Source organism: Rhipicephalus microplus, chromosome 7 (assembly GCF_043290135.1).
Source record: "Rhipicephalus microplus isolate Deutch F79 chromosome 7, USDA_Rmic, whole genome shotgun sequence".
Taxonomy (NCBI): domain Eukaryota; kingdom Metazoa; phylum Arthropoda; class Arachnida; order Ixodida; family Ixodidae; genus Rhipicephalus; species Rhipicephalus microplus.
The window spans coordinates 19,286,960-19,306,950 of NC_134706.1; the positions used below are offsets into that span (position 1 = coordinate 19,286,960).

General features: G+C 43.0%; 1 protein-coding gene across 3 annotated transcripts; it reads right to left on the reverse strand.

Annotated features, from left to right (window-relative positions):
• Positions 1–337: 337 nt before the first annotated feature.
• On the reverse strand, positions 338–15,904 carry LOC119179582 (uncharacterized). Of its 3 annotated transcripts, XM_075868055.1 has the most exons (9): positions 15,511–15,901; positions 15,381–15,430; positions 15,220–15,318; positions 11,364–11,484; positions 10,488–10,582; positions 7,393–7,564; positions 6,560–6,702; positions 2,724–2,753; positions 338–2,615 (listed from the first exon to the last, which is right to left on the reverse strand). In XM_075868055.1, the coding sequence occupies exons 7-9, from the start codon at positions 6,593–6,595 to the stop codon at positions 2,376–2,378; spliced, it is 306 nt and encodes a 101-aa protein (XP_075724170.1). In that variant the 5' UTR covers positions 6,596–6,702; positions 7,393–7,564; positions 10,488–10,582; positions 11,364–11,484; positions 15,220–15,318; positions 15,381–15,430; positions 15,511–15,901; the 3' UTR covers positions 338–2,375. The 3 variants fall into 3 exon arrangements, 1 of the variants encoding a protein (XP_075724170.1); XR_012884606.1 differs by lacking the exon at positions 2,724–2,753 and having other exon boundaries at positions 15,511–15,903; XR_012884607.1 differs by lacking the exons at positions 2,724–2,753; positions 10,488–10,582 and having other exon boundaries at positions 15,511–15,904.
• Between the last annotated feature and the right edge of the window lie 4,087 nt (positions 15,905–19,991).

Consider the following 19,991-nt stretch of genomic DNA (forward strand, 5'->3'; position numbering starts at 1 on the left):
AGCATTGCTGGGAAGACATGTGAAAAATAGATTTGTCCAATGCTCCCTTTCAATCCTGCTATGAAGACAAGTCCACTTGTGAAAACGACCCCAGAAGCACACAATGTTGAACATTCATCTTGTAGAGACTCCACATTCCGAAATCGTTTGGATTACCATCTCTTGAACGTGAAATTTTATTTTAGCAATGCGTTGTTTTAATGTTCAACACACAAATTCATTAACGACTCTTATAGAGGGCAACTGTTTGGGCACCTCTCTGCCCAAACGTGGTTGCAGTACCAGTAAAGGTGATCACCAGTTGAGCACTAGAGAGCAGTAATGAATAAAGATAACGTAACGAGCAATGTATATTTTATTTGTGCAAATTGCAGCGACCACTATTTATTTTTGAAACTAAAACTATGCAATCCGTCACAACACCACAAGCAATTTCACAAACGCAACTATGGTAGCTACATGTTAATTCACATTTAACTGGTCAAAAGCGACATGTAGTAGCTCTACGGATTCGAATGAATATATTGCATACCTATACATATTCTCAATCGAACAAACCTTGTAGTGATTAAACAGAAAACAATGCAAACATTTTGGAGGCCTAAAACTACTTTGTAAATGTGGATAAATAGTAGTAGAAAAGAAATGTACACAGTAGAGCAGCAAACAAGCTAGTAATTCCACAGAACCCTCAATATTTCAAATCTTCATTTCGCTGAATGACGTGGCACTAATAAAGGCTTCAAACAAAGCTTTGTACTTTGCTAAACTGACAGTTACAACTTTAAATAGGAAACACTGCTGACTTATACAGGCAGATTTGCAAGCGTGCACCAATGGGCATATACTCCAGGCAGACGTCAAGAGCCCGACGTCCAATGGCCTCGCTTTTCAAAAACATTGCCGAGTGCATGGGCAGGACTTCAGCCACCTTTCTAAGTTGCTTGTTTAGTCGCCGAGGTGACCCGCTGCCATCCTACAGTAATCGCGGTGGGCCTTTGCTAACTTCTAAAGGTTGCTCAACTATAGTGCTGAACATAAATTTAAGAAAAAGATCCAATCACTACATTTGTCTTTATTACAAAAACACGGTGATAGAAGAAACCAATCTGGCAATCAAAACCAAATTCAGGAACATTCAAAGTACACAAAACTAAACAGAACGTACTTTCGGTTACCTGATTAACTATCAACACAACAACTTCACCGTGAAACAAACAGTATTCACTAAAGGATTACATCTTCGTGGCCACACTGTGAGGATATACTGGCTTCTGCATTCGTGTTCAACAAAAGCATACAGAACAACACTGCAGCTACAAACAAAAAAGCAAGGATTACCGCCAGACAGACTCCCATCAAACCACAAGTTTTTGTTTGCGGCGAATACGACCCGCCACGGCATAGCCCTCCTGCCACATTGATCGCTTTTTGGCATAATGATGCTCTTACGTGTTCAGCGACAGCGTTCAGAGAGACCAAAGCATTCAAAGTTTAATGCCGAGTTGGAAAGTTACTATCGTCAAAAACAGACTGACGGACGTAACTGGTATTTAGATAAGTCTTAGATCGTAAGCAGGTGCACGGCCAAGTGTTAGTATTGGACCAAATGCCAATGCTCTCGAGGACCTTCAACTAGGACGCCCGAAGTAAACAGATTCTCTGCAGAAGCGAAGACTCGACCTCTCACACGTAACATTTGGTGATGATTCAGCTTAACTGGACAAGCAAGAACCTGCCGAGCACGTCCGCATAATAGCTTAAAGACCAAACCAAAGGAGCACAAAATTGAGTTCCGATCGGAAGACCGTGTCACCAAAATGCACAGCGAACAAGTACAAAAACATGCACACCCGGATAAGAAAAGCCTCCCTGCTGCACAGATTGATAGATGAATCTGTTGCAAGTTACCCAGCTTTTCCTGCAGTTTAGACCAAAAGAGCATCGATATGCCACTACATTTCACAATGTGAATGGATGCATATCATGGCTTACAAACATTCAGATCAGTCAATGAATCTGGCTGCAGTTTTATATGGTGGTGAAATACGAGCACTAGTGAGAATTATGGCACCATATGTCACACTTGCCCTATTTCATCAAGGATATGAGTTCAGCAAATTTTACAGTCACTAAAAACACGATTAACTTAGTGGCATCAGAACAGCGTACCATTTCAGGGTGCGATAGAGTATATGAGCCTTGGAACCACCCTTTGAACAGCTCGGTACAAGAATAGGCAATACATCACTGACGAGACAATGTTACACAGCATTTCATCAGCAGCGGGTAGCCCAGGGTGGATCCATAGATCTCTGGCATGTCTCACGGAGGCAATGAGAGATGTAGTCCGTAGCGCACTCTTCATCCGCCCGCTATTGATCGCAGTGGAACGACACCGAGAAGCACTGCTGAAGAGTCCTCGCCACTGTGATAGACTTTCTGCATGATGCCTTCCCAATAAGGCAAGAGTTAGGAACCAGAAGGTGAATCCCTGCTGATGAAGGCATGGCCTGACAGCAGGACAGGGATGGTCTTGCCAACTCAAGAGGCACAGGCTGGACGCAGAAGACTATGCGGGTTTGGATATAGCATCCACCGATGATATTAAAGAGCTGTAAGTACAACATTTCACGGTTAGTGTAGCGCATATACACAACTTGCACAGAGGAATGTAAGCTCATGGGAGACGCAATATTTGAGAATGCCGAATTCCTACTTACCCTAGGCATGGACAGGATAGTTGGATTTTTCTGCAATTGGTAGAACATCGGGTGTGATGTCTTAAAGTTGTAGGTTTGAACTGAAGCGTATGAAGTTCGTGAAGATTATATAATTACCTCAGAACAGCTAGCGACAACAATGTCACGAATGCTTTTATTTGGCTAATTTCTGGATTTGGTCATGCCGAGCAAAAAGAAAAGCATCTAAAGAAATGTATGCTAGCCTAGGGTATGAACTCTGTCAGTGAGACAAATGTTTATTGTCCAGCAGCAGTTTCGTGAAAAGGTCACGATCTACCCTCTGGTGAAAGGAGTCACACTTGCCACCTTCCCTACAAGTGATGCTGGCAACGCTCGCAGGAATACATGCACAGGAATGTACTTTAGTAAAACTTAACATCCACCAATTGGCCCAGGAAAAAAAATTAGACGACGGAAATCGCCGGAGTAGGGGAAAAGAGCGTTAACTCGCAGCTAAACTTATTTTTGCCATACAACCGCAATATATGTAGCATGCCACACATGCGCAAAACACACCACTACGTCACATCGCACAACCAGACAATCGCACTGCACGTGCTATTTCAGAAACCTATAAAGCTATCGAAAGAAAGAGCATGATTTTTCGGTCATGAATAGCCTTTAGCCACATTTGCCTATGCACTGCCACACGTGTGACAAGATTTGCTAATATTGCCCCTCTAGGTAGAAGAAAGCAGGTGATAGAGCGAAAGATGCTAGAAGCACGCCTCATCAGGAAGAAATATATTTGTATAAGCGATACGTTGGTCGTGATCCAGTCAGCTGAATTTGATCTTTTTGATAGGTTTCTCGAATAGCACGGGCAGTGGGAGAGTGTCCGATTGTACACTGTGACGTAGTGGTGTGTTTTGCATATGTGGCATAGTGCATAAATATCAGTATCGAAGATACATGTATCTGAGATACTAATATAGATACGCTTTGAGTATCTCGAATCTGTATCGCGATACGTCTCGCAAGACGAGTGTCATCATCAATTTCCATTACATTCAATATTGTATCGCGCGTCTTAAGATACAAGATACAGCAGTCGCAATGCTACACTGAGCGAAACATCGATCACTGATTGAACTCCAATTCTCACGCTTGTACTGGTGCCACTAAGCCATCTCGATAAAATTAAGAGCAGTGATATTCTATATTCACGTTAAAACTCCACCAGTCATGGCAGGCGATCAGGAGTGCGCGACCATTTCGGGAAGCAGAGAAACATGACAGAGCTTCACGCAGTCTCGATAGAAAGTATGCCTTCGCGTACTTGCTCACGCGTTTGTTTTCTAGATATATTCCCTTTTTTTTAGTTTTATCATAGCCATGACCCTAATCCTTAGCCACTTCCAAGCGCCGCGCACCACAATGCGTGTTGTAATGACCGCATGAATTCTGATGCCGCTCTCCAGATGCACAACACAGGTGGCATGCACTCTTGATAGCTATGGCTTAATCGCCTTAGCTATTGGGAGTGCCACTTGTATTATGCATCTCAAGTGATTCACCACGAATGCTTGAAACAGAACGGCTTTTATATTTTAGTCGTGTATGTGCCTTTTTTTTTCTGGCTTTCTCCGCTTCTTGGCTATTACTAATGGCAAGAAAATCGTAGCTATAGGCAGCAATAGCGTGAACAGCGGCGTTGGCCCGCGACTATTTGTGCAACTACGCTGGTACGCACTCTCATACGGGCTTTTTTAGTTTTTTTTTTTATTGTGTGATCGGGTCTAAATCCAAGGACATAGCCACTCGACGCAAGCCGCCCGCAATATTTCGCAAACTTCGAGATCGTTCCAGATTGTGCTGCTAAGATTACGCGTGAATCCGGCTAGGGTGATCTGATGTCGACGGAGTTGAACTGCTAGGGGAGCATGCTTTTAGATTCCGTCGCATGTCAAAGAACACCACAAAGTCAAAATTGTCCGTAGCTCTCCCCTTCGGCGGTCCGCGTAATCATATCGTAGTTTTGGGACGTAAAAATTGAAGAATTATTCAGATTAGGTGCCGTACACGTGCTCTTGTAATTCGCTACATTACGCATGCTGCACCACTGATAACGGTGGAATGTGCGATTACTGCTGTATAAATACAAGACGCGTTCTGTCAATAAAGTTACGGAAGGCCGACGACACTGTTTTCCATAGTCGGAGTAGATTCCGCTTTGCTCTTACTTAAGATTTCTTTTACGGGCAAACATTCGCTAATAATTTTCGCTTCTACCAGTGGCCGCCACTATCTTCATAATCACCGCCACGTGACAATACAACAGGTCTGAGGCGTTTCTGAGGTGGACGTGTCCTCTCGCTCAAGAAGATTGATTGCACATTGGCGAGTATTTAGATAACGAATTGCTTACGCCGGCAGATAACAAGAATAAGAAAGGTAAAGGCAGCTTATGCGCCCTATGAAGGCTTGTTTGTACACATTGTTCCACAAAAATGTCGCGACCAGCCTTGTTGCTGCAGCGGCACCTCAGTATTGCAAAACAATCTTTTGTAGAGAAGCTGAAACTGCAAACCGGTATTTGCACCATCGTGCTCCTTATTGAAGCTCGTGTGATTAGATGGCAATCCACAAGCAGCTCGGCAAGCTCAGCAGCGACGCCCGTCAATTACGGAAATGGCAAGCAAGAACACTGTCAGCAAAGCGTCTACAGAGCTGTCCTAGTAAACAGCTAAATGAAACCCTAACACGATTTCGGACGTAAACTAGATTACTTCGGAACAAAACTTTTGAGGTACCAACAAACATTTAACTGAAATGAAATGTGGCACATTTCAGAAGCTTTCAAGCCATTGCTTTTGTGCACACGCGTTCACGCTAGACTGTAGGGGGGGCCTATAACAACAAATTTTCGAATGTATGGAAGTATCTTTGAGATACATTTGGCAAGTACCGTATCAGATACAATTTTTGCTGCAGTATCTTGTATCTGTATCACCAATACTTTGTCTGGGTATCTTCTATCACGATTTCAAAGTATCTTTGCCCAACCCTGGCAGTAGTTTGGCAACAAATTCAGTTGCGATTTCACGCTCTCTCCATTCGCGTTTTTTTCCCGGTGGTTTGAGTAATCTTGTAATGTGTAGAGATACATAACCAAGTGGATATAAATGCGCCCATCATCACAGTTAGTGCTGCAAACGTTAAGTGCTGCGAATTCAGTCAAAACTGACCTTTCATGCTTCTCTTGAGCATTGTAAACAGGAAAAACGTTTGCTTGGTGCACAGGAGGACTGCGTCGAAGCTTTATTGGCTATGATGAAATCAAGAGAAGCCTGGAAGCTCAAGAGAAGTGCGAAAGGCAAGTACTGGTGGTGTTCCAACCTCTTTATGGGCTGTCAGTCACCGATACTCATGGCTCCCGTATTCAGGGAGGCACCACAGCGTGGAATTTTTCCTTCGCAGTTCTGTGTGTGCGAGAACACCAGGAATTCTAATATGTACATGTCAGATTAGCAAATTATTTTATCATGTTTATTACAGTGTACAAAGTTCGCAGTTATGTGGGAAAGCGAATACAGGTGTACAAACACATGGTCATCTTACTGCCGACACACACGCTTACCGGACATATTAGCTTCAGCCCCATAATTCATCCACACCACAATGCCTCGAGAATGTGCTTGCACACCACTACAAAACTTCCACTTCTCTCTTAACAATACCTGGCAAGACTGAATCCCAGGAAATTAGAGTCCCTAATGTTGCAGAGTATTTCGTTACACTAAAGCTTGCCGATGCTTAGCCATACTCAAAGAAAACCTGCAAAAGCAGTGACCAGAAAAAAAAACAGTGCTTACCCGAGTCACTGAAGAATGCCAAGGAGAGAGGTCCATTACTCCTGTGAAGGATCTTCGACGCCGCCAAATTACGGAGCAAAGGGTGGGCGAAGTGATGGACCAGAGCTTGTTCTTTGAATGTGCCAGATTCAGAGGTCGTCAAGCTAGAAAGAAAAAGCCACTCGGAAATCAATGCAATACATGGCGTCCTTATTTTACCAATGCACTGGGTTGATCATACACTTATCTCGTTTTAACACCTAGTTTAGAGCACGACCCCTTCAAACAGTGACACAATTATAGTGACACCTCGCAACACAGATAGTTTACAGTTATCCTGAGTAGAAAAATTTGAAATACGAGTTAAACGAAGCTACAATTGCAGCATTACAGTCACTATGAGATTAAAGCACCGTTGTAAGTTGCCCTTCGCAGTGCCCTCGATTGCCAAATCTTTTATGCTAGCAAGCTGAGGCGTTCTCTCTATAATGTAAATGCTGTGCCATCTTGAATATCTTCCTTTAATAGATTAAAGAGAACAGGTTACCTGTCCTACTTTGAGTGCTGCTGTCAATTTTTTTTATCGTTTCAGAAAGATAAAAACTAGCAGTTTCTGAAAAATTGGGACATCCTTAAGCTTCGTCTTTATGTTCTCAACGAGCTCTTTAACGATATCGCGTTAAAGCACAAGTGCTCTAGAAAACCATTTAATGCCACCGTGAACCTGGCCGATAAAGGCAGCGCTAACTCGAGTGCTCGCATCGAAATTATGCCAACATGGCACGAACTCGAAATCGCTTAGTCCACGTTTGTTGAACTCCGCCCTTGTTGCTCGATGAAGTGCATATACTTACGCGAATCATTGCGGATCTTCGCGCAAAGGTTCGTCGAAACAAGGCCGCTGGCATGAAGATGGACTGCCTGCTGCGGAACGGTCGACCGAGTACATCTTGCAGGAAGGGCGCTGGATGACATACGGACCTGCAGGCTAGTCCCTTGCATGTGTCGGGTGCAAAAAGTAGCAGTCTGGAAGAAAAATAGAGCCACATTCATTACAGGTTAATTTCAAATGCCATTGGAAGGACACTGAAATCGCTCGTGCAACTGGTATTCATAATTGTGAGATACACCATTCCATTAGAAATCTGGTCACTACAGGTAATGCTTAGACATGTGCACTATTTAGGCATGTGCTCTGACTGGCACACGGGGGCTGTGAATCTTTTGAACGAAATATTGCATTCAAAACTTGAAATTTAAATTCATGTCCAAGTGATTTGGAAGTATTCGAAATGAACACAAGGACCAACTGCATTACCTGACCCCTTTTAAAGGCAGGATCCCTGCAGTGAATAGTTACGATACAGTTAATACATCTATTTAAGAGGTATCTACGCTTCCGCGAAGTCCCACTTCATTATTAAATGGACATAATATCGTCCCATAAATTCGTCGTTTGAAAGCTTGTTACACTGGTTTACTAAAACCGTGTTTATGTTGTTCCATTCCCCGCGCATTTCACTTGACATACAACCTTCCCTTCACATTGGTAATACCGTCATAAACACTTCCAGTGAAGCGCGGTTTCTTGGCGTCATCTTGGAGAGCGAACTAAAATTTCATAAACATGCAGCATCACTCGTTAAAAAGATCGCATTTGGTATTCACGTTATCATCAAGACACGAACTTATTTTCCGCCTCACATCATACGTACTTTGTATTTTGCTTATATTCATAGCCATATTTGGTATTGCGTATCATCTTGGGCCAACACATATTTCACGCACATCGAACGTTTGCAGCTACTTCAGAATCAAGCAGTTAGATTAACGACTTTCAGCCCATTTTACTTCTCCTGTAGCTCGTTGTTTCCTCAGCTTAACATACTCCCATTGAGACAATTATTTTGTCATAGAATGTCCATTGTCGCCTTTAGACTCATCACGCATGACACTTTTATTGCATGCATTGATCATCGTCACTTAACTAATAGTAACATTACCCGGTTTTCCCAGTGCAATAATCTTTTGCCGGCCGTAGGGACAAACCACGGCAAGTTCTCAACGTTATTTACTAGCATAGCCATTTGGAATTCAATGCCTTTCGAATTGAAATCATCGCATAACATCCATATTTTCACTTCACGCAGTAAGAAATTTTACGTTCAGGAATTAATCAACTCATCCAATTTGTGTAATTAACTGTTAATAGCTCTCCACAGTTCTGTGCTATTTTACTACTTCAATTTGCCTTTGTATAATTGGTAACACTGATAATGAAACGTGTTGCATTTGACACGTAGAGTTCATTATTATTCTTTTTTTGTCTTCACTTGCTTTTGACTATTTCCTTGTTATTTTTCAATAGTGAGTATTACCATTATGTTGTGTATTGATCGTATTTTAATTGTTAATCAAGATTATTCATTATTACTCACAAGTCCGTATATTATTGCTGTATTTTTTGTAATTATACCCCATCCATGTAGCCATAGGAGGTCCCCCTGTCAGTTTCTCTGAAACTTTGGGACCTCCTGCTGTAATAACGCTAACCATGTAACTCAACTGAACTATTTAATAAACTTGACTTGACTTGACTTGATTCAACATGCTACGAGTATAGCAAGTTTTAAAGCTTGATGCGCTATCCGCGTCAAATGAAACCCGAATAGTGGCAAGCCTTCACGATGGTATAGTGCACACCATCCAGTTATCACCATTTACAGGTGCGCGCATCTTGTTCGGCAGCTCCGCACATTTATGATGGCCTGTGATAGGTGGACGGCACGCAATATTCTATCGCGAAGGCAAGTTGCTTCCAGTTTTTTTTTTTTGGAACTAGAAATAAAGGCACTTTGCACACGCCTTAATTCAATGAAATATTGTGCTGGTTGGTTGGGTTATGACAAATATGTTCATTATTTAGGGAAGAAGCTCTATATGGTGTGCGTCGTTCCCTCCTCCAGTTTACAAATTATTCAATATATTGATTGCGCTGTGTGTACATGTCCTTCAAAATAATATCACTGGATGGCGTTAGTGGTTTTAGTGGTATGGTGCTGGCATTAGAGGCAGAGAGACTGACGGACGCTACGACGCACTCATCATTTACTCCGTGAATATGCTGTATCTTTTATAATATGCTCTATATGTGTAATTTTTTAATCCGCTTCGAAATTCTTCCACATCACTACTTGCCTAGAACCTAAAATTTACTGTTCTCGCATGTCTAGTAATGTTAGCCCTGAAGCGAGCACTCGTATCGAAATTTCACCCATATGGCGAAAATTGTAGACTGCAAACTGAAGTTTGTGCATTGTGTGTCTCTAGAGTGCTGCATTTGAATTATTTTAATGGTATAGAAAAATGAGCGACGGTCGGTAAGAATTATGGAAAGTCTTTTAGAAGACAAGCACTGAATTGACCCCGTTTATTGGTGTCTGGTTTGAAACAGATTAAGTATGTCCCAGAAATAGAGATGACAAACAGCTGAAACTTCTCTATAAAGCAGAGATTTACAAATGAAATGAAACCATGTATGAATGAACCCAACAAAAATTTCGTACTAGATCGTTTTGCAGTCTATGAAGAATACGGTAGATTTTATTCCCTCTGTGCACATTCTCTTGATTGATTGATATGTGGGTTTAACGTCCCAAAACCACCATGATTATGAGAAACTTCGTACTCTAGGGCTCCAAAAATTTCGACCGCCTGAGGTTGTTTAACATGCACCCACATCTGAGCACGGGCCTACAACAATTTCGCCGCCATCGAGCCGGGGTTTGATCACGTGACCTGCGCACTTTTTTAAGTCGCTCTTCGTGAATGTTGAATATTTTGCATATGTGTGCTCCTGCGTTGGTTTGGGTGTGCTTTTCACCATAAATGGAGTCACGAGTTTGTGCTTTGCTTTCCTTTCCTCTGTATTCGACGTGAATTCACTCACACAAGTCGCTACGGATCGCCGGGCAGACATCGACCAAGAAAACACAATGGGCTCGAGCAGGTAGAACATCAGTCGAGTGACGACATCGCTGAGGCCTGCGTTCATCAGATGCAGAGCTACAAGGAAAGTCCATCCAGGAATCCATCAAGGCAAGACTTGGTGCACCCGTTTCACAAATATATCCAACGTACTCGAAGTGGGTATAGACAGCACAAAAACCTCTGCGAGAGCACCCTCACTTTGCGACTTCCGTGCGCTATAGTCATGGAAAGAACCCAAAACATTGAGCTATTGGTAAATTAAACATTTTAGTGAACATTTTGCTACATTCGGATGATTTGATGAAGGTACTGCAGCGTTGAACAAGACGTTTGACGTGGCGGTTTTTTGCAGGTGCTTCAAAATTTTCTTCATCTCGGAAATGCTCGCTGCCAGCTGATAACTATTTGATATAATTGAATTATTCACTTAATCAAGTTTGCAAAGAAATCTAGACTTATTACTACAATGCTCGATTTATATAGGAATTCTTCTGCAATACAGTACAATACAGATACAGTAGTGTATTTTAACACTTCCACTTTCGTTAATTTTCGTGCCCAGAATCTTTGCAATAAACTAAATTTTAAGCACTTGTAGACAATGAGTGTGGCAGAGAGAATGTTACAGTGCACTTCGTACATAAGTATCTCGAGCATATGTGGAAGCTCATTGAGCAAAGCAGAGGCTATAGGCACTGGAAAACATGCCTAGTTAACTTGCAAACTTAAAAGTTTGGCAGTAATAGAAAATTACGGCAAGTGGTCATATACCACGGGCAGGCAACAACCTTATCCTATAATTGGCTCACCTAGCTATCAAGTTCGCGCCACTCACCAAGCTCACCGCAACGATGGCTGATTTAGCAGTCCCCGAGGAATCGCCGACTGTGCACCTCCTTGACAATGGTTCCCAGTTTTGCAGAACATGGTCCAGATGTCGCCACCCCTTCGCAAAGCTGCATATAGATATGTCCCGTTGTTTCCAAGAAGAAATAATAAAATTGAAGATAGTTTTCAAGAACTACGGCCAAATGGCACATGCGAGGCTTCGGGCTATTTTGCGAAGTGGAGTTCCTAGTCACCACTTCAATTTACAAGTGTACAGAAGTGTGTGCATGTTGGTCCCAGCTAAACGCAGCCACTGTGGTTTTCGTCCCAATGCTAATCGGCACATTGTCCTAGCTACAAAGCCACTTGGTAGAAGTGCCATGAAAATGAAGCATGTTCCAGCACAGCCCCACGCGAACCAAGTCGAAGAGTTTACAAAGTTGCAAAATACATTTCTGCTGGCCTAAAAGAGACCCAAGACACTAACCAAACAATTGGTGGTTTTTAGCAAAAGACAAGCTTAGATTCTATTGTCCTTGTGCATTAAAAATTGGATTGTAAATTGCTTCAGTGCAACATGAGTTCTGAAGTTGCTGTATATAGAGCACTATACCCGTCATAAGGTACTGGTTATATGCTGGCTATAGTCTGGAAACAGACGAAAAATGTCCGGTTTCCTGGCTATATCCAGTACTTTAAGTGATATACCAGATAACTATCGTACTGCCCTCGGCAACCACTATTTGCCACGACTTGTAAGACATGAGCTGCACAGAACGGAGCATCGTCTTGAAGCAAAGTTAAAGCAGTGGTAGTGTAACGGCCTCTTTCAAAAAAAAAAAAAGGTTTGCACTGCAAACGGAGATCGAGAAATGAGTGAACACTATAGGTATGAGAGTAACATCTTGTCCCGTCGTCTCTTCACTTGTTCTGTTTGCACCTCAAATTTTAATTAATCTACGCGCTGTCTGCTATGCACTGCGTTAAGGTACACCATCTGCCGAACGTTACACTCCGCTTAAGCATATTCCCATTGTCACTAAGCGTGTTTCTCGAAGTACGAGAGACTCATACGAAGCAGTGTTGAAAGAATATCAACCAGGAAAGCTTGTTAAGCGCCAGAGGGGAAGTGCTATGGTGGTCCGAAGATGTAGGCTATTCCTCGCGCAAACGCAGACTGAAGTAGGCCATGCTGCTTGACCTGAAATGACATACGATCCACATTGTAGTCCTCAACATTCACAAGGCACTGCGACACTGAACACGCCAGCGTGTGGTTATAATAGCCTGGAACCCCTCTTGAAAAGGGAGACTTGTGAATTGTGGTTCCACCCACATGTGTCTTTAGAACGAGGGAACTGCGACAAGCATTTGATATTGCACCCCAAACCACAGCACTAATGCACAACAAGGTGCTTCTTTGTGAAGTCTGTGGCTGTATCTCTGTTGCACATACGTTCACACATCTCACACACACATCTCTGTTGCACACACGTTCACACGACTCTTCACCGCCATTTCGCGCAGAGCTACTGACAGCACACTTCTATATTTTGTTAAGCATGGCGGTCTTGTATTAGCGAGGGGCCCGTGATACGCAATTCGATGGAATTGTTTTTTTCTTTAGCGAGTCATTTAGCGAAACCGCAGCACCCTTTCCAGTGCGTTTTCGATAGCGGCCAGCACGAATCTGCAGCCATCCGGATTGAGGAGTGCCATGAGCCCACATGTTCCCGCTTGCATCACTAATGATGGCACTTCCATTGACACAAGTTTACGTGTACACTCGCAAGATATTGCCAAGCAGCCAATGAAGCCCGCATGCTGTAACTATAGCAGTTGCGTATTAGCTCACATCTGCGCAACGACCCAGCTGTCATGTCTCGGTGGTGGGCGTTTGGTATAACAGTCCGACATGCCGATGGTAGCTTTTTCAGAAAACGAATGCGGCAATTAAGTCAAGATTCTTTTGTTCAGTTTAGCTTTTGAAGACATGACAAAGTGCTTACTTGAGGAAGTGCCATGAGGATGGCCACCAGGCGATCTTCTGACCCAGGGTGTGCGAGAAGGCAGCGCTCCTCGGAAGAAGCCAATAAACTAAAGAACTCTCAGTTAACTCACTAAGACATTTAATTTTTTATGGGCATTGCACACATTAGGACGCAAATTGCGTTTTGCAGGCTCATGAGTGTGGTGTACATGATCTAGATAGAATTTGCAGAGCCGGGCTAGTTGGTAGGTGTGTGGAATGATTAGCTATGCAAATACGTACACAAGAAAAGTCAAGACATTCATGATTTCGGTACTACCCAATCAAAAATTGCTTTCGGCATTACCGTTTTTTATGTTGCACAAGACTGCAGCCAACTAATTCAATGAGGGCATGACGTTCGATGGCTCTGCAAGCGAACCACGTTGTAAGGAGAAGGTAAAGAGTATGCTTAGTTTAATTTTAAAACTAAAAATAAATTGCACATGTATCTTCATTTTATGATTCATGTAAAAAGAAAACATGACGCACTGCTGAGCAATTAAACATTTAAACATGCATTAGGGTGAATCTGTGGAACTCGGGACACTCACTTTTTTTCTCCTCAAACTTAATATAGAATGCCTTAGAAAAAATTAGGAAAATGGCACATTTGGGGACAGTTGATCGCAATTAGTACATGAAGGGCGTTGAAGAATTAGAAGCCGCCAAAAACGTAGTCTGACAATGAACGAACGGGGAAATTTAGGGACTGTTAGGCACAACGTGGAACTAAGCACCAAGAAAAGTATAGGGATGTTATTTGCAGCAATGACGACGTAAATCTCCAGAAAGAGTGGACGAAACGACATCGTCCCACAAGCAGGGGCCGAACCTGTGGCCCTCGAATAATGCGTTCGATGCTTTACCAACTGCGCTACAACGGAGGTCATTCCCTCGTTCACATTACGGGGTGTATATTTACATGCATTTAAACATGGGGGTGTTAGCGCCACTGGTAGCTATAACTGTTAAGTGTTGAAAGCTTGTCTGCCTGCTGGAATAAAAATGCTCGTGATCTTTTTCACGAGCTGTCGGCTGACGAATAATCGGACATTCCCATAAGGCATCTATAGTCAACCAAAACACGACTCTTGTGAACGAAAGCAGGGGGAACTTAAGGACGTGTTGTCCTATGTTAGACACAAGCCATAGTTAAAACCTACAATAACAGCTCAAAACACACATCTTCCACAAATTCTGAAGATTTGTAGCCATTTCAGACCCAGCTTTTGACGCATTACGTGTAGCATATATGTGCACAACGATGTAGCGAAAAAAAATCATTCTAACATAACTGAGAAAATTAGGCCTGCTCAATGTGAAGATCGCAAAGGCGTATTCCAATTTAAGCACAACTGGATAAGGCCACGAGTAGCATTGGTTACCTCCGCAGCGCACCAGTGAGTAAACGCAGCTGTACAGTAACAGACCAGCACATAGAAAATAGACACACTTGCATATTTTACAAACTGCCACACGCGCCCGCGCGGCGTTAAATTGCTTACTAGCTGCCGCATGCGTTTAAATTACAAAGCATCACGCAGCACCCTCACGCTGAAAGACTCAACGAAATGCGCCTAACAGACACACGGTAACAGTAATCGCAATCAGAGCCCATTTGCTAGCTATATATACGCATCGAGTGAAATTCCACATCACTACGTGTGCTACGGATGGTGGCACCCCCCCCCCCCCATACACTTTCCAGGTGCCCGCATTAACCCGTCAGATAACCATTTGAATCAGATTAACAAAGCTTAAAGCAAGGTGAGCCTTCGCGTTTAATATGTATGCACTGTTGTACTCATGAGAATATTGAAGCCATGCTTACTCTATGCAGTACCGGTAGCACGTCCGCCAAAGACTCCGTCGGCGATAGTGCGGAAGATGCGACGGAGTGGTGCGCGAGTACGTACGTCATCCTGCGCTCCTGGAACGAAAGCAAAACTTGTTAGACCACGAGAATTCACGCCTAAATAAATGCAGACTCACGAGTAACGCTTTAGCGCGAAGCCACGGCCGCTCGACGAGCCAAAGAAATGCTAAAAATAAAACAGGGCAAGGGTTTACACGGCAGAAGAAACACTCAAAACACGAGTGAACGGTTATAGGGTTAACCCACCTGCGCTCCGCCCCCAGCAGGTCCCCGACGCGACGTGCAGACAAAGTGCTTGAACCGCTTCACATTCGCACTCCAGCCTTCAACAAGCCGGCAAGCCGAACCGGTTGGTCACGTGTCACGGCCCGCGATAACCACGCATTTACGTACCAGAAAAGACGCACGAAATAATGGCAGCACGGGCTGCACGGGCCGTCCAGTTCGTCACGTGCAATAATCCCGAGGACACAAAAAGCTACGTGTCTTACCTGTCTAACTAACTGCAAGCTGAGCCTACCCGCCTGAGTCCCCGGGAATATTGACCATGAAGTAGCGACGCGTGCAAGGAACCCGCCCGCTAAAGTTACACGCAACCTATAACCTTAAATGCCACCTGAACTAAGCTATTAGCGAGTGATGTTCCATGAACACGCCCCCACCCCCCCACCGGCTTGTCACATCATGGAGGTCGCCGATGGGATGCCGAAAACAAAGCTTGCAGCGGTCCTCGAGGAATTCCCGGCGATGTGTTTGGTTCCTTGTGCGTAGTTCCAAACGTCCAGGTTAAATCCATAAACACAAAATGAAAAGTTGAAACGCGACTAGTAGGTACTGTTACTATCGCGCGCCCCGCACCTTAAGTTTGCCCCGCCGCGGTGGTCTAGTGGCTAAGGTACTCGGCTGCTGACCCGCAGGTCGCGGAATCGAATCCCGGCTGCGGCGGCTGCATTTCCGATGAAGGCGGAAATGTTGTAGGCCCGTGTGTACAGATTTGGGCGCACGTTAAAGAACCCCAGGTGGTCAAAATTTCCGGAGCCCTCCATTACGGCGTCTCTCATAATCATATTGTGGTTTTGGGACGTTAAACCCCACATATCAATCAACCCCGCGCCTTACCATCGTAGCAAACGCCATTACACGGTGCCGAAGAACCGCCGTCTGCAAAATGCGCAGCATGACGGTCAGCGAGTGCAAAATGAAAGCGTATGACTATTTGACAGCGACGCGTCGCTATTCGCGCATGCGTTGTTGCAGTCAGAACTGATCGCGTCGTTACGTCATGATATCGTTCGTCGCCGTCTTATCGGCGAGATCTGCGCCAGCCGTACTGCGGAGGAACGAAATCAAAGACGCAAACAGAACATGAGGATGGCGCATGATAGTCAGGCTCGGAATGTTCTAGAAGTGCCTCAACTGCTGAACTGAGGAGGCCCGGAACGCTTTCAATGGAGTCACGTTGTAGCGTACACCTTGATTCCGCTCTTGAACTGCAACCTATTACAAGAAAGACTTGCCATTATGCGATGAACATGAGCGAATAATAAACCCAGTTGTATTTGATTCAGTTTTTTCTGTTTTATTGAGCATTTTCTTCACACAGTTGCGAAAAAGAAAACGGAAGGATAAGAGCAAAAAGCTGCTATGTTAGCAGCTTGACGAGGCTCCTACCCCTTTTCACTTGGCATTACAAAAATCTGCAGAGCACAAAACATGAAAAAACAATTTGACGTCGACTTTCAAAACTTCAAGAAACTAGGAAATAAAAAGAAAATGCATCAAAATTACATCAGTTTCAGGTTTACATACAATAAGCAAACCACAAAAAGAGAAAAACAACAAAAAAAACAAAAGAAAACAGCGTGCGGTCAATCATGAAACAATGCACACGTTGCTAAACGGCTACCAAAGTATTACGAAATGATTATACAACGTTTACAACACTGGGTATGCGAAAAGCACAAGTTTTAATGCACAAGGAAAACACTGACGAGTGAAATGCTGCATGTTTTACTCGCAAAAAAATCAACGAAAAAAAATGTCAAAGAACGCAAACATCATAGGATGCCATGTTACACACGAGCAATATTATAGGGTGTTTCTTTTACATATAGTATTGTAGCCGGACAACTAGAAGAAGCTAAACTGCACGCCGCCATTTTGGATGGGAAGGTTCTTAAGTTGTTATGTATATTAAATATGTTGATGTTTTTATTTTCAAACATGTTAAATCAAGCTGGAATACAGTGTTCAAGTCTTCTCAAACCGTGATTAGTTCGCGAATAAGGAACAAACCAGGAAGGCCTTTTCCGAATGTCATAATAGGATTGTGCATTTTTTCTGAGGTTACACAATTTAAGAAAACAAGCGTTGTTTGATAGCAAGCTTTGTGTTTCATAATAAGGTTGAAACTGTGTATGTGATCGATCGGTAAAATCTTATATTCTCTAAATAAATGACTTGTATGTGCGTCGTATGGTACGTTTACAATATGACGAATCGCTTTTTTCTGCAGTAAAAATATTTTGTTCCGATTTGCTTTAGATGTATCTGCCCACACTAGACTACAATAGTTTATGTGAGATGAAAACAACGTATTATAGAGTAAAAGTTTAATGTTTGCTGGAAGTATCTGTCGAAGTTTAGAGAGAGCACCACACGTCCTAGCTATATTTCTAGTTACTTTATTAACGTGTTCGTCCCAATTAAGATTTTCATTGAAAATTACTCCTAATGATGAAACTTCTTTGACAACCTCAATTTTTTCGGGCCCGAGATATATATCCAAACCACGACAGACAGCCTTCTGAACCGGTGCGAATACCACAGCTTTGGATGTTTTTGTGTTGATCATTAAATAATTTGCAGTACTCCATATGAAGATGTCGTTAAGAATGTTGTTGGCCGAGTATGCAAGCTTACCTAAATCATTACCACGAAAAAATATACTAGTGTCATCTGCATAAATTATAAAGTCCACATATTTGCTGACACTTGTTATGTCGTTTATATAAATATTAAACAGTAGGCGCCCCGATATGCTGCCCTGAGGTACACCTGACGTTATGGTTAGCAGGGAGGATTGGCTGTCACTTACAACTACAGATTGCTTTCTTTGTGATAAATAAGATTGCAGAAAGTCAAGTGGGGTTCCCCGAAAACCATAATGACGCAATTTTGCATAGAGTACTTCGTGGTTGATTCTATCGAAAGCTTTGGAATAGCCAATAAAAACACCCAGTGTTAACATTTTCTTTTCAAATGAGTTAAGTATGAGTTCTTTTTTTGTGAGGAGAGCCAGTTGCGTGGACATGCCCCATCGGAAGCCAAATTTATGCGGTGATAATATAGAGTACTTTTCACAAAAAGACATGACACGTTGATATAAGATTTTCTCTAGCCCTTTAGATATAACAGGAAGTATGGAGATCGGACGATAATTAGAAAAGATATTTCTGTCACCAGATTTGTATAAGACACTAACTCTCGCATGCTTCATTTTTTCTGGGAAAACTCCCGTGGATAAGCAGATATTAAACAGATGGGTAAGAACAGGTAACAAAAGATCAAGTGCTGCTTTAATAGGCCTGATTTGTAGGTCATCTATGTCCCGAGCAGTAGTGTTTTTTAGTGACATAAATACAGACAATACTTCTTCAGGAGTAGTGTTTAAAAAATATGCAGTGCTCATGTTTGGCACACCTAGAAAGTCCCTGTAATTACTATTACAGGCACGAGAAGGGTTTGATAAATCAGAGGACACCAGCGTTGTGAAGTACACGTTAAGTTTATTAGCAAGTTCTTGACCTTTTACTATGTTGTTATCTATGTTTAACTCAAGTGCGTTGTCTCGAGAGCAACTTCTATTTAGAAGCTGATTTATTTCTCGCCAAAGCACGTCGCCACGAGTGCTACGCATCCTTAGTTTTTCTCAGTTGCTTCGTTACAAAATTTCTATACCGCTTGAATTCCGAAAGATCGTTATGGTGCCTTGTTTTCACGAATTTCGCGTACAGTAGATTTTTCTTCTTAATCATGCAGTTGCAGTTGTTATTGTTTTAACTGTTGTCAGGCCGCCTTTTTCTTGAATCCGTTGCAATAAGAAAGCGTGTCTCGTTGTGTATGTGTTTGTTTTCCTTTAACTCGTGCCTGTCATCTGCCGCAGTGAAACATGACTGTGGCGCTCTTTTGATGTGCTGTAGACGCGCGTTCGACCCAAGCTGAGACACTCTAAAAAAATCCACAATTTAAACTTCTCGAGTCACAATACGCAATAAAAGTATGCACTCCTGATTAGAGTACGCACTAGGCATACGATATCTCTATAGCGATTTATTAAGTGTTGTCATGCATACAAGGTTTTTCACCGGCAGGTCGCGGGATCGAATCCCGGCTGTGGTGTCTGCATTTTCGATGGAGGCGAAAATGCTGTAGGACCGTGTGCTCAGATTTGGTTGCGCGTTAAAGAACCGCAGGTGGTCGAAATTTCCGTAACCCTCCAATACCACGTCTCTCATAGTTACATGGTGGTTTTGGGACGTTAAACTGCACATATCAATCAATGAGCAATACAAGGTTTTTCTTTTACTGTGGCTGGCTTTATTACCGGTGAAAAACTCTAGACTGAACCTTTGAGGTCTAAAAGGGCACCTCACTGGGGCAGTCGGTTCATGCTCAATTATAGGCCACAGGCACGGCCATTTCGCGCAATCATACAAAGGGGAGCG